At 36.1% G+C, this 15,413-nt stretch overlaps 1 protein-coding gene across 3 annotated transcripts in view; it reads left to right on the forward strand.

The window, feature by feature from the left end:
• Positions 1-14,242, forward strand: part of stat3 (signal transducer and activator of transcription 3 (acute-phase response factor)) — a 48,025-nt gene extending 33,783 nt beyond the window's left edge. The window contains exons 18-24 of one of the 3 annotated variants that reach the window (XM_073813912.1): positions 39-133; positions 246-385; positions 676-894; positions 5,430-5,472; positions 6,294-6,353; positions 12,673-12,773; positions 12,908-14,242. In XM_073813912.1, the coding sequence (XP_073670013.1) occupies positions 39-133; positions 246-385; positions 676-894; positions 5,430-5,472; positions 6,294-6,353; positions 12,673-12,773; positions 12,908-13,014 (765 nt within the window). In that variant the 3' untranslated portion in view covers positions 13,015-14,242. Of the gene's footprint in view, positions 1-38; positions 134-245; positions 386-675; positions 895-5,429; positions 5,473-5,590; positions 6,259-6,293; positions 6,354-12,672; positions 12,774-12,907 lie in introns of those variants that run through there. The other 2 variants (XM_073813913.1, XM_073813914.1) reach the window with 2 other exon arrangements.
• The last annotated feature ends 1,171 nt before the right edge of the window (positions 14,243-15,413 follow it).

Here is a 15,413-nt window from a genome sequence, read left to right on the forward strand (position 1 = left end):
ACTGTAAACGTGTTTGGCTTTGTGTTTGTGGGTTGCAGGAGAACATGGCAGGCAAAGGTTTCTCGTTCTGGGTGTGGCTAGATAATATAATTGACCTAGTAAAAAAATACATTTTGGCGCTGTGGAACGAAGGGTGAGACCTACTGCACTCTTTAAAATATTATTGATGTGTAATATTAATAGTTACTGTATGTAAGTCACTCAGTCTCTAGTTATATCAAGCTCTTGGGGCGTGTGTGTTTCAGGTATATTATGGGCTTTATAAGCAAGGAAAGAGAGAGGGCCATCCTCAGCCCAAAGCCTCCTGGGACTTTCTTGCTACGCTTCAGTGAGAGCAGCAAAGAGGGTGGAATCACCTTTACCTGGGTCGAGAAGGACATCAGCGGTGAGGGCATTTATGGCCGCATGAGATTGTAATGTCAATGCACTGTTTTAATGCATAAAACGCCAGTTCTATAATAGTGTGCCGAATCCTCCGAATCGCATTCGGTGTTATATTTATCATGTTTGTGCTGTTACTTGATTTGCATAATCCTTGAACTACCTGTAGTGAATCTGGTGCTTGGAAAACATAGACTGCACATGCAAATGATCAAGGCAGTAAATTGGCCCTGTCTGTGCTTCTATTTAAATGTGAAAAGCTCTCATAACTGGATTTGTGTTCTCCATGTCCAGGTAAGACTCAGATCCAGTCGGTGGAACCGTACACGAAGCAACAGCTTAACAGCATGTCCTTCGCTGAGATCATCATGGGATACAAGATCATGGATGCCACCAATATCCTCGTGTCGCCGTTGGTTTACCTCTATCCAGATATTCCTAAAGAGGAGGCGTTTGGCAAGTACTGCCGCCCGGAGGCTCAGCCTGATTCTGAATTCCCTGACCCTGGATGTGGTGAGTGTCCTTACAAAAATATGTTGCATTTTGCATTGGATATAAGGGGCTGTCTCACTAGACTTTTGTGGTCAGTTTATATGCATCAATTTTGTGACCAATAGATTTGTAACGGATTGTAAACAGTACAGACCACTGAAAAGGTCATGGTGCAGAACATGGAAACTGAAAAAAACACTGGCATCAGGAAAAACACTTCGGTGGACAGAGCCTTAAAGGAATATTCCACTTTTATAATGAAACAATCTTGCTAATTTACTCACCCCCATGTCATCCAAGTTATTTATGTCTTTCTTTGTTTAGTCAAGAAGAAATGCAGTGTTTTGAGGAAAACATTACATGATTTTTCTCATTTTTATAGACTTTATTGGACCCCAACAGTTTACAGTTTCAATGCAGTTTAAAATTGCAATTTTAATACAGCTTCAAAGGGCTCTAAACGATCCCAAACGAGGCATAATGGTCTTATCTAGCGAAACGATTGTCATTTTCGGCAAGAAAAATAAAAAGCACTTTTAAACCACAACGTCTTGTCTTGCACAAGCAGTGTGAGGCGCCAGCGCGACCTTGTGTATTGAGTTAGCATTACATATGTGAAACGAACATTTGCGGACCATTTTAAAAAAACAATAAATTGACACAAAGATATTAACTCATTCCCCGCCATTATTTGAAAAGTTGCCCGCCAGCATTTTTTGTGATTTTCACAAAAGTTTAACAAAATGCATTCCAAGAAACGTTTCTTTTTAAAAAATATATAAACATACAAATATATCAAATGAAAGATCAGACCCTCTGCTTTTAAACAAACAAACAAAACAGGAAAAAAAGTTTAATCTTATCTATAATTTTTCTCTGCTTATAAACTCTTAAATATGGGTATTTTTCTTTTTTTTAGCAAAAAGCTTAAATAATTTGATTTTTGGGAAGAAATTTGGATTTTGTTAGAGATCAGATTCAGAATGGTTATCAAAACATACACAGAGTTTCAAATTAGAAAATGACGTTTTGGCTTTAGATTTTTCATAAAGGTGCCCTTCCTCTGTCGTTTTTATTGTTTTATAGTATACTGTTGTCTGAGGTCTACTCATGACGTTTGCATGGTTTTTACATCCAAAAACATCAAAAGCAATAAGTAATAGGCCATTTTGTACCCTGATTTTGAAGCTGCTTAGAGAAATGATCCGTTTTAATGGGCGGGCTGCATTGACGACTTGGAAGTAAACGCCCACTGCTATGATTGGATAACAGTTTTTCGTTCAAACTAACTTTCAATTTAATCTCATGTGTAATCAGTTTAATGTTAAGTGAGTGTCTTAAGACACAGTGACTTTCTTACACACGCATATTTTATCATAAACCCTTTTGACACACACATGTGTGTCTTTTATCGTAATCCCACGCACACAAAAACACACACACAAACACACACACGTGTCTTTTATCGTAAACCCTTTCGATGCGTGTGTGGCAGCGCACGCACGCACAAACACACACACGTCTTTTACATAAACCATTCAAAGCTTCGATGCGCGTGTTATGAATGCACAAACACAAACATCTTTTATCACATTTGAAGCGTGTGCATCATGAATTCGCGTGAATCGCGTCCCTCTGAAGAGAAATCCTGGCCGCAACTGATAGTGACACATAGTACTAAAGTGTTTACTCACACACACACGTGTGTCTTTTATCATAAACCCTTTCAACGTGTGTGCAGCATGAATTCGCGTCCCTCGGAAGAGAAAACACCGGCCGCCACAGTGACGCATAGTACTAAAGTGTTTTACTCACATAAGCTGCGCCATTCTGTCCGGATCCAATATTGATAGAGGAGCATTGCTTTTTAATCGCAGTCTCTCTTCACAGCGTTCTTCTGAACACCCAAACATGTAGCAACTGTTATGATTCCCTCGTTTAATAGGAATGATGTCTCTCAACAAAAACAATGGCCCGAATACGGTACGGTTGACGTTTAGCCATCCTTGCTGTAACCTGTTATGAAAACTAACTCCTCTACACGTAATATGTGGGCGCGGTCTCAAGTTGAAGAGCTCATGAATATTAATCACCTCGATCAGTTCCACGTCACACTGATAAGCTTTTCTAACTGACCTGATTTCTCCGCTTATTTCTTTTCAGTGGCTAGAGCTGACAGAGGAGGTGGAAGTTAATTTTCACATTCACGACACAACACAACACAAACACATATGGACCTAACACATATCAAAATATACAAGTAAAAACGGTTTTATGTGGAAGGGCCTCTATAAATTGAGTAAGCCATTTAGTGGATATCGCGGTATTGCAGATTAACGTAATTTATCAAGAACAGAAAAGTTTTTTTATGCACCTGGGGTGGTAGTTTCGCATACGTCATGCGTGACCTTTCGACGTGCTTAGGCAATACGTGAGATCACGCTGGCGCATCACACGTCTAGTGCAAGACAAGAAGTTGTGGTTTAAAAGTGCATATTTTTTATTTTTCTTGCCGTAAATGACAATCGGTTCACTAGATAAGACCCTTATGCCTCGTTTTGACCAATTTGAAACTGCAATATTAACTTTTGAGGTCCAATAAAGTCTATTAAATTGAGAAAAATCCTGAAAATGTTTTTGTTTTTTCAAAAAACGTAATTTCTCCTCGACTGAACAAAGAAAGACATCATAATTTTGATTGACGTGGGGGTGAGTAAATTATCAGGATTTTTGTTTAATGAAAGTGGAATATTAATTTAATGTGAATGGGGCGAGCTCCAGAAATGACAAAAAAAAATTTATAATAACAATTATAAAATCACCATATTGAAATGTAGCAACAGTAGATAATTTTTGGTAAAAAAATTACTTGAATTTTTAACCTAAACTTATAAAGAATATAAAGTAAGTTGCTTTATAGCAGGGGTTCTCAAAGTTTACATTCAAAGGTCCAAATCTGAATTCCCATAATTTTCATAGGTCCGGAAAAACTTGATGTAAATCATTTGTTTATATAACAAATCAACACAAATAGTTTGGGAAAAACATAAGTGTATTTTGCATTTAAAGTTAAAAAAATAAATAAATAAACACAAGAAATATGCCAAAAGTAACCAGGTGCAGTTACAGAGCAACCTAATTAGAGAAAGGCACAGTTTGTTCTCCATCATATGCATAAACCATGGCAAAAAAAAGTGTGGTTGGTAGGCAGAGTCACTGACCAAAATTAGGGGTGCACCTATAAATTGGCTGATGATGCTTGCTGTGCTTCTCAATGAATTACGGTGAAATGCCGCTACATCCAAAAGCCAGGGGGCGCTCTTGGGCAGAAACTTAATATGCGCTGCAGACGAAGAACCAGACACACGGAGCTCCAGGAAATGTCTTAAGGATATATTTATATTACTGTTCTTCAAACCTTTTCAGGTATTTTCATGATAATAAAGAATATGTATAAGATTATGTTTGACGAGTGTTGCTTTTTTAAATGCATGTTTTAAACGACTCAAACCAACAGTGATTGGTAAGGACTGATCAAAAGCCGTAGTACATGAAGTAGCTGTGCATAATAGGGACTTTAAGCACCAGCCTCTGGTGGAACGGCAACGGCATTATGGCGTTGTATTGCGCATGCGCGAATTTAACTGCTACTTTGCGACGTTCTACTGTAACGGTCTACTACGGGAGAACAGCTGATTTGCCGTAGTCGCTACAACGTGAGAGATTATGTAAATAAATGTTATGTTTTATGGCATATGACATTGTAATTGCATCAGTTTATGATTGTACCACAAGTCTTTTATATAATATGTGTTCAAATGTTTTAAATTTAAGCTTATTTTAAAGATTTTTAAGTATTCAACATTTTCAGTATTAGGTTTTTAGACTTATTTACATCATACAATAGTAAAAACTCTTCTTCTGACAAAAGATTGTCATTTAATGCCAAAAGCAATCCTTCTCTTGCTTTTTTACATGACATATTTTTGTATCTTAATAAATGAATTAATACCGCGTTGCGCTGTCCTGTTTACGGTTGCTTAGTGATTTTTACGTTCTTGGCTACGGCGGTCTGACAGCTTACTTCCGGTCGCCGTAGCCGTTCCATTCCCAGCTGTTGCTTAAAGTCCCTAATAACTGGGTGTGATGGCTACAGGAAATTTTTAAATAACTCGTTTTATTTTCGGACCAGGAATAAATCTAAAAAGAAAAAAAACTAAACGAATGGTTTACAAGTTTAATATGCATTTGTAAAATAGCAAATGCACACATTTAATCAATTACATAGAAATTAATGCACTTGTAATATGAAGTGGACGCGGGTCAGGATCAAGTTGCCGTCGGGTCCGGATCCGGACCGGAGTCCAGACTTTGAGAACCCCTGCTTTATAGAGTTCTTTGTTGCTGTTTTTCATGAAATCATTTTTTACAGGTTTATAACCGAATCAAAATAAATAGTATTTTTTCTTTAAAAATGCTTGCTTTTTAAATGACAAACAGTCATTGAAGCTCTTAGCTGTTTCTGTGTAATAACACATGGATTGTTGTTCTTTCAGTAATTCAGCCGTACCTGAAGACCAAGTTCATCTGTGTCACCCCGTAAGTTGCATTTCTTTTTTTCCCCGGTTTCTCAGTATGTGTGTGTGAGTGGATGGATCTAGCTCTCTTTTCTCTCTCAGTCCTTTTGTAAACTTGAAAATGTTTGGTCATTCTTCAGACAGGATCAGTTTCAAAATACTCCCCTCAGTTCTGTGTTCTCCATGGATCAGGGATGTAACTTCTACTGAATTCTCCAAGGAACCTTCCCATCATCCTTTAAACCACAGGCTTACAAAGGAAAAGAGAGAGAGAGAGAGAGAGAAACCAAGGAGATAGTTGCCAAGTTGTCTTTTTAAAACCAAGTCTAACACATTATTAGGAAACCAGAACTGTTTAAATGAACCACAGGGCTACTATTGTTTGTGTGAACACTTTGTGTTAACCTACGCAAGTTTAAAAACATATGAAAACTTAACACATGTTGTTTGCACACTAAAGATTCAGGCTAAAACACTTATTTGCATAGTAAAAGGTGTAAGATTGAGTGAATCTTTTCCTTAAATCACCCTCGTAATTGAATCTGATGATGAGGCAGTCCATTTCCCATTGTGATGCTGTTTCTTCAAACATGGTATACAAACTGTAATGTACACACAAAGTACATAATACTTTAAGTTTAATGCTTTGCTACATAAAAATATTTTGAGGGAATAAAACCAGTCTCGAACTCAACCTTACTTGACTCACAAATCCCAAATACTGTGTTTCTCGAAAGGTTTGGATTTACTGGAAGCCATGTGTGTGTTATTCTGTTTTTGTCTGTCTATGTGCGGACGCGTGTGTGTGTGTTAGGCAGGCTATAAACTGACCTCTCTTCATAGGTGTCCTTCAATCTTCATGGACTTTCCGGACAGTGAACTGCTTGGGAACGGCTTCCCAGGGTAGGCATTAGGGAGATTATGTATGTGTGTGAATGAGATGATCTGGCATTAACTTTTGTATGCAAGTGTACAGTTAGTTTCCATCACACTACTGTAGATGTCTGCTAACATAGAGATGACTTTTAACACTTTACCGGGGGTTTCTGTTTAAACCTTTTATCTGCATTATAATCAGGCACAACAGTAAATTCTATTGCAAGTTTATTCAGTTTTCAATCCTAAACAGTCACAATGTGTGAGTGTGACACAATAATTTGTAGGCAGCTTGGTTTCTTTTTCTCAAAAATAGCCTGTAGCTGGAATCTTGTCATGTTGTGCCCGGTTAGGACGCAGTGTAAGTCACTTCATCCCTAAATAACCAGATGTCTGGGTTTCGGTTGAACTCAATTGCTGGAATTGGTTTCTGCCTCTAATCTCACATCAGTTCTTCTGGACACTCCTTTGTGTCAGTCCAAAGTGTTATGAACTTTAATGCATATTTTCGTGTGATGTTTTCGCATCTTGATTAGTTTTTCATGTTTTTAACACTTTTCATTTCTAAGTTCTCAAGCTAACATTGAATTAACATTGTTACACTTTGGAAAAGTTCACATTCTCTTTGTAGTTCAGTTCTTTTTCCATTTAAATCTTTGTTTAGAGAATGTTCAATATGGAAAGTCATAACATGACCATTATGTGTCATTAAAGGGACACTCCACAAAAATGCTAATTTTCAAGAGTTAAACATTTGATTTTTACCGTTTTGGAATCCATTCAGCCAATCTCCGTGTCTGGGGGTACTACTTTTAGCATAGCTTAGCACAATCCATTGAATCTGATTAGAAGAGTTTTTATTTTTTTTTCCTATTTAAAACGTGATTCTTCAGTAGTTACATCGTGTACTAAGACAGACAGAAAATTAAAAGTTGTGATTTTCTAGGTAGATATGGCTAGGAACTATACTCTCATTCTGGCGTAATAATCAAGGACTTTGCTGCCGTAACATGGCTGCAGGAGGCGCAATGATATTTCGCAGCAGCCAATAATAGTCCTCTTAGTATCTTTCAATAGCAGGGGACTATTTTCAGGCACTATGTAATATCATTACTCCTAACCTTTTAAATAGGAAAAATATCGAAACTCTTTGGTTATTTTTGAACGTGATGCTAATGGTCTAATCAGATTCAATGGATAATGCTAAGCTATGCTAAAAGTGCTAGCGCTAGACTCGGAGATCAGCTGAATGGATTCCAAAACTGTAAGAATCAAATGTTTCATATTTAAAAAGAGGAGTGTCCCTTTAATATTTGGTATTTAAATATTTGGTTAGTTTTTCTGAGGAAAATTAAGACTTGTTAGCTTTTATTAGCGTCAAAATGTGGTATAAACTTAAACTGCCCCTTTTATCTCAAACCAGATCAATCAAACTTCCTATACAGTATATACACTATCGATAATAAAAAAGGTATTATCTGGTATTAGAAATAAAACGAACACATGCTTGACTTCTCTTTTGACACCCATATTCATGAGTATATAAATATGGGGGTATGTAGTGACCAATTCTGCCATAATATTTACTTATAGCAACAAACAGATAAAACCAGCAGTAATAATTGTTACACTTGTTACAGTACGATGGCAAAAGCAACAGTTTGGGCATTTACAGAAGTCAGCGTTTTTTTTTTTAAGTTTGTCACCCGTTTACACCAATTACATTTAAGGATAAAATGTGGCACAACCCAACCTAGATGTGGAGAGACATGAGACAGAGTACATCAACAAAAATATATTCATGTTAAACAGATTGTATTTTAAGGCTAACGGAGGTTGGCGAAACAAATAACCATATCTAAAACACAGTTTTTTTTAAGTAAACCACCTGCAAACCAAAGCCAAAGAAAAGCTTAATGATATGGTAATTTATTCAAATGCATGGGAATATCCTTAAATTTGACATTGTGTGTTTAGTCACCTGACAGATGCTAAAGCAAAAATATTTTGGTTAAAACACTTATAACTCATCTAGGCAAACAGGAAGAACAAGGGCAGCGTCAAGATATCGGCTGTTCTATAAAAACAGGACAATCTAAATTGCGTAATTTGGTGGTTTTAAAGGGTTTTCTCAGTAAAAGATGTTTTAGCTGTTTGCCGCCTTCAGTGAATCTTTTCAGAAAATTTACAGAAGGCAAATAGCCGAAATGTCTGTTTTGTATGTGCTGTATTACATAATGAAGAATGAGAAAATAACCTCCGTCTTTATATATCCATGCACCCTCGATTGAATGCAGTGATAATTGTTTTCATTTGTGTTTTTGAAAATTTCCACTGATTTTGCAAAGACTCTTATCTGATGTTTAAATGCATTAAGCTTGAATTAGCCTGTAATGTTTTAGTATGAAGTATTCAGATGCTTTCAGGACAGGGCAGTTCACTTTCCCAATATCCGATTTAGGCATATTTCACATTCCATTCCTACTTTTAAACAATACTTCCTATTAATAGCAATGTTAGTGGTCTGCAAACTTAAGGTGGACTAACATTTTCCTTAAACCGTGCCTAAGCTTGCACTCACACTGTATTTTTAGCGTTCCGTGCCCGAGCATGCTTTCGTCATTGGGATGCGATTGTTTTGAGAAAAACGGGAAGCAGAGCATTCCCTCAACACTGGAGCCCATCATAATGTTAAGTTTGTGGTTTCTATTTGGAGTTGTTTCGGACGCAATGAGACACAGCCCTCTCACAATGCCTATTGTATTGCTTAGTCGAGCCATTGCTTATGCCGCTCAGACGTTCACATAATTGTGCTGAGCACATCAGAAGGTTTTTACCAAGCCCAAGAATGGTATGAAGTGATCACACCATTTAAACGAACCAGATTTTGGGGGTCAAAAGCACTCGGGCACGGTTTGTTTAAGATAGTCTTAGTGTGCACTTATACTATGTTGCATTACAGCCAATACATTTAAAACACTGCTAGACTTTGCTCTAACAGCTTGCATCAAAATGCCTGCTAGAATACTATAATATTTCATTACAGTTTATTACTGTAATACAGTGGTTTTCAACTCCAGTCCTCGGGCCCCCCCTCCCAGAAAATTTTAGATGTCTCCTTATATGAAACACCTGAATCCACTCATCCGGCTCCTGACAGAATGTTTGAAACGTTCCTTAATTAACACAATAACAAACTGATGAACTGAATCAGGTGTTTTATATATGGAGACATCTAAAATGTTCTGGGGGGGGGGGGGCCCGAGGACTGGAGTTGAAAACCACTGCTGTAATATGCATTGCATTATGAGTTTTTTTAATGATGCTGCTTGTAATTTACAGCAGTGGTTCTAAATCTTTGGGCCACGAGATGGTGCCAGGGGGGCCCCAGTTTTATGACATATTATAATACATTCATTTATCATGAATTCTGTGTAATTAAACCTAAAAAATAATAAGCCAACTAACCAACAGCACTACTAGGTATAATTTAATATGTTTTGTTTAATTAAAATATTACATTTTAGAACTGTTTTTGTCATAAATTTTCTTGAAGGAATGCACTGCACACAAGGGGGACCACACGCTGTAAAAGTTTGAGAACCAATGATTTACAGTAACATACTGTATTTTGGAAATCTGTGGCATTGGTCATCTAGTTGCAGTGATAGTGGAACTGTAGTAAAAAAATATGTCCGTGTATTTAGCTTGTTTTTAACAATACAGAGTTTCTTCTAACTTAATTTCATTACTGACATTGGATAATATTCACCTGCAGAGCTTAGCAAACTATTTTAGGTTGAAATTAGTCTCAGCAGCATGGTTGCCATGTCTGCAGTCAGCCCTAGAATTTGACTACTTTTAAACTGTTGCTCTCAGTCTTAAGGCAAGATGGTTTTGTTTATGGAAACACTGTGTACTACACAACGATTTTCGACCGGAAATTGCGTGTAATGCATAACAGTGGCTGTACAATAAGTATTTTAGGTACGTAAGTATCACTGGGCAGTGTTGAGCTAGTTTTGTGTGGAAATTAGGGTGGTTTTGTTACACAGATCTGGCAACCCTGCTCTGCAGCCTCCTCAGTTTGTTTGTTTGAGCGGGAGCAACTTCAAGCGCAAACTGCAAATTTAAAGTCACAGTTTATCTACGATTGAGGGGACTGACTAGAAAGTTCAGTAAAAGGTAAGAAGTGCAATTAAATCTGATAATATATTTAACATTTTCGCCCATCTTATGATAAATCCACTAAAATGTGTATTTTAAGTAAACTTTTAAAATCATTTCAACCGTTTATAGTAGCCAAACAGTATAAAAAGTGAAAGTTAACTTAAAATTAATAAAATTATTTTTTATTGGTAACACCTAAAAATAGTTTTTTTCACTTTAAGAGAAAAACACTTAACATGCATAAAGAATGTTAACTTAAGCCGTTTATAGCACGTTTGGCTGTATGTAGTTTTAATTGTTCCTCTAAAGATTGCAATATGCGATGTATTCACTCAGTGCAGGGGAGACTGCGTGATCACCCTCACATACAATATTTTAAAGATGACTGCTGCATGTGTTGTATATGATAATGTAAGATCTGTGTTTGTGGCAGGATTCTTCACAAGGGTCAACCCGGATGAGGGGACGCGAGTGTACAAAAGCTGACATAAGCCGCAAGAAGAAGAGATTTATCCTAAAAGTCATATGCGGAAAAGCAAATGTTCTGACTAAATGAGGAATTCCAGATAAAGATCTAAAAAGCTGTAATTCAAAAACTAACAAAAATGTTGATAAACTTATACATTTTCCTTAAATATTTTCCCTGGTTTTTGTTTTATTTTGTTTTTCAGATCAACTGTCTGGAATGCACCATGCCAGCGTTCCTTCTAGAGTGATGCTTTTTATTTATATTTTATCTGTGTTGTAATGCAATTTTATGCATTGTTTAAAATCCATATTAAGTTTCGAAAACTGTTAATAAAAATATTAAAAATAAAAAATATTACTGCTATACTTGGATTAATGTCTTTATTTGGAGTTCCGTAGCATTATTTAACAAGATCATTAAGCAAATTTTAATTACAGTATAATTACTGTTAATACTGTAAAACTAATCTACACTGTAAAAAAATTCAGTAGAAATTGCAGCTGGGTTGCCGGTAACTTACCGTAGATTTACATTTATGTTTTTTACTGGCAACATTTTGTTCAAAGTTAAATGAACATTAAACATTTACAAGTCTTTATCTTTACAGAGTAAAACAAAAAAAACAGCATCAAGCAAAACATTCTGGGAAACAAAATCTGAAGCAAAAAACAGAAAAAGGTTGATGATGATTTCTGGTTCCCAGAATGCTTTGCATGATGCTGATATTGTATAGTTTTATTCTGTAAAGATAAAGACTTGGTAATATTTCAAATTTATTTAACTTTGAACAAACTCTTGCCAGTAAATAACATAGATTTAAATCTACGGTAAATTACCGGCAACCCAGCTGCAATAACATTGTAATTTCTACTGATTTTTTTTACAGTGTACAGTAAGGGTAATATACAGAACAATGAAATTGTGGTATAGAGCATATGCCTGAAACACATCTACAATTATGCAACTGTAAGCTGGCTAACTCCCAGTAACTTACTGACAATCTTACTTCCAGTAAGTTACCGTAAAAATAAAAATCTAACAGTAAACCTTGTAAATAAAGTTTAGACTCCAAAATGACTCCCATAAGCAAGTGGTCCTCCAATTGCCGCAATATCTTTAGCTTTGATGGCCTCTGACTTCTACACATGTACCAGATGTTCTCTGTTGACTTTTTAATGCAAACAAAATTGTAGTGTTAGTAATTAATCTGGTTGTCAAGAACAAGTTTTAGTGTCACAAAGCTGGTAATATTATCCTCACCAAATCCGATTGCTTAACTGGTTATGTGAGGTATCACCATATAGGGAAACTTTGCCCCCTTGACTTCAACTTCAACAGGCTTCAACTTGTCAGGTGTTTAGTATATTACACGGTATGTAATGGACGTTGCCTATCAATCTGTCATTAGAAGATGGTGGAACAAACAGTTTCGTAACAGTCATTGCATTGTATGTTGCATCTTCTATTTCAAATACCTTTACTTCTTACTAAGAAAATTCATTGTATGTAGTTTGTTCATCATTTTAAGTGTGTGCTGTGTGTGCGCGTGTTGAAAATCATGCATTTTTGATGCACGTGTCTTGGAGTGAGGGTTAATTTGTCATGTGAACTCTCGGATGTCACATGATGAAGTTGGGTTTGGTGGTGGAAGCGGTTTCATCTTTAGCTTGCGTGGGATTCGTAATGTATACGTTCTTTCTTTTTCAGGACTAACTCTGGCAACACAAGTGATTTGTTCCCAATGTCCCCTCGCACGCTTGACTCTCTCATGCACAACGAAGCTGCGGAGGCCAATCCTGGACCTCTTGGTAAGATGCAGTTTCATTAGCGCTTTAAAAAACTAAATTTGTAAATCTTAATCTTATTTTATTTTTTGCTTTGGTCATGTGACTGATAAAACATGCACACAAACTTATTACACAGATTTTGTGTTTTCCCCCAGAATCCCTCACTCTGGACATGGAGTTGAGCTCAGATCATGCCTCACCTATGAGAGAACCGTTTCCAGCATCGACAGTCGCAGATATGGACACGTGCCGGAATGCTTAATTTTTGTTCATTTTAGTTTATCCTTTTTCAGTGAAAACAGTTATTGTCATGTACATACCGTAATATGCTTAGGTGATATAGCCGCCTTCTCTCTCTAAGCCAGTTCTGTGCTCCTTTTAAAGTATTTACAGTCATAGCCAAAAGTGTGCAAACACCATCACCTTTTAGGTTGTTTGGTATGTGAGCCATTTCATCACAGAAGTGTTTATCTATTTTTAATTCTTTGACTTTTGTCAAATGGCACCATTTTACGCAATGTAAATTACAGACATTTACTGAAAAAAATGGAAATAAAATAGCTTATTGACACATTTAAATTATTTTAACTCTTATAAAAGAAGATGCTTGCAAAGTTTTGGCCATGACTGTGTAGTAGCTATCAAGTTTTTTTTTCAGATGAATGCTGATAGGAATAACCTTTCACTTAAATTTGTATTGCAGTATCAATGGTGTTTGGTTACCCTTACAAAATATTTTTTTGAGCTGTAAGTGTAGCATTGCATAGAGCCAGTAAAGCCTTCGTTTATTACATTGGACTTCAAAGTATTGTTAAGCAGTACTTTAAAACTCCCATGATAGTGTTGTTCCATGTTTATTGAAGCCAGGCTGTTGACTTGCAGCATGACTTACTGACAGATCATAGTTTGTAAAGTTTTGTGCATGCAAGTCCATCAAGTTCATTAAGCTTCTGTCTGGTTTACATAATTATACTGTATTTTAATATTGCAGATTTTTTTATCTTTTATTTGGAAAGTGAACAGAGGAATAATTATATAAATAGTTCACGCAGATAAGAGATTGCCACCATATTCCCCTTATAGTTTATAGTGCGAATTGCACGGCAAGAGGGATCTTCCACAGAGCCAAAGGACTACAACGGTTAAGAATTAGACATTATGTACATACGTGCATATATACACACACATGCACACACGTTTCTAACATAGTTTTACTTAATGATGAGTGATATTTGTCCAGGTAAGGTAGAGCTACAAACTGGAATTTGGTGGAAAATTATGTTTCTTGATTGTGTAACTACTTTTTAAATGTCTCTGTTTTGTCTGAATTTGTTTCTGACACACTGTATTTGTCTTTTCAATATAGTGTGTTTATAAATATACAGCGCTATGTATATTCTCTGAACTGTAAAATGAATCGTTGATGAAAGCTCTTTGTGTTCTTCATGCAGATTTGGTTCAGAAATAAAGTGCACCATATCACAAATATATCACAAGTAGTCGGTAATCCAGCTGTATCTTTGATGTTGACAATTAAGACTACACTGAGAAATCATTTTTCTTGGTCAATTCCTTGGTTTCCGTGATCTCTGCGTTAAGGTAGCGCCTGTGTCCTAATGGGAAAGTTTTATCAGCAAGCTCAATTAAATGATTATATTACTGTGCATATTTAAAGGTCATTCTCGCAAATAAATCTCATCTACCTTTATGCATAATTACTGCATGTTTATCTGTCTTTAGCTAACTGTCATTACTCATAACCAAGCCATTCTGCTTTAAAGGTTACCAAAAAAAAAGATATGCGAGCGAGCACTGGACATTGGGCAGTGACCTTTTATAAATGCTGTTTGATTTGACGTCATGATGTTTTAAAATGTTTACACACTTGAGTGAGTGGTTACCCTGGATGGCTGGAAATAATAGTTTCATTATCATATCAATCCAAATGAACCTGAATTAGTTTTTATCTTGTTTTGTTAGTTTCTACGCAGCATGTTTCTGAATTGTAATTACAATGAACTGCAAATATAGCACTACTTCTCTAGCACACATACATCCAAAAGGAACGTTTTCTTAAAAATTCATACTTAAGACTGAAAATGAATTGTCATCATATCGACCATTCCAAACTGAAAGGAATCTCTAAATTGGTTGCTTTGAGAATTCTGCTGAATTTTGTTATCCTAGAACAGGGGTCACCAACGTGGTGCCCGCGGGCACCAGGTAGCCCGCACAGAGTCTGTGAGGTGCCCGCCAAAGCACATTCTATTAATAGTCTCAACTGTAATATTTATTCATTACATTTTTTTTTATATTAGCTTGGCTTGGTTTACGTATGTTACAATTTTAAACAATACTAAAACATATAAACAAGTCAAATAAAATAAAATAAACAAGTAAAACAAAAAAGTTTTAAGTAGACTATATCAAAAAGTAGCCCTCCAGATTGTTTTATCCATTGTGGTAGCCCTTGCTCATAAAAAGGTTGGAGACCCCTGTCCTAGAATGAAGATTATTATAAAGGTAGGTTCATTGGCGTCTATATTAAGGCATTAATGAATGGTATGTTGTTAAAACAACATACCATTGTATTATTTATAAATTAAGAGTATGTGATATATATCCTGGTCATATAAGAAACACATGCACTTTAAAAAAAAT

This window comes from Paramisgurnus dabryanus, chromosome 3, assembly GCF_030506205.2.
Source record: "Paramisgurnus dabryanus chromosome 3, PD_genome_1.1, whole genome shotgun sequence".
NCBI classification, from domain to species: Eukaryota; Metazoa; Chordata; class Actinopteri; order Cypriniformes; family Cobitidae; genus Paramisgurnus; species Paramisgurnus dabryanus.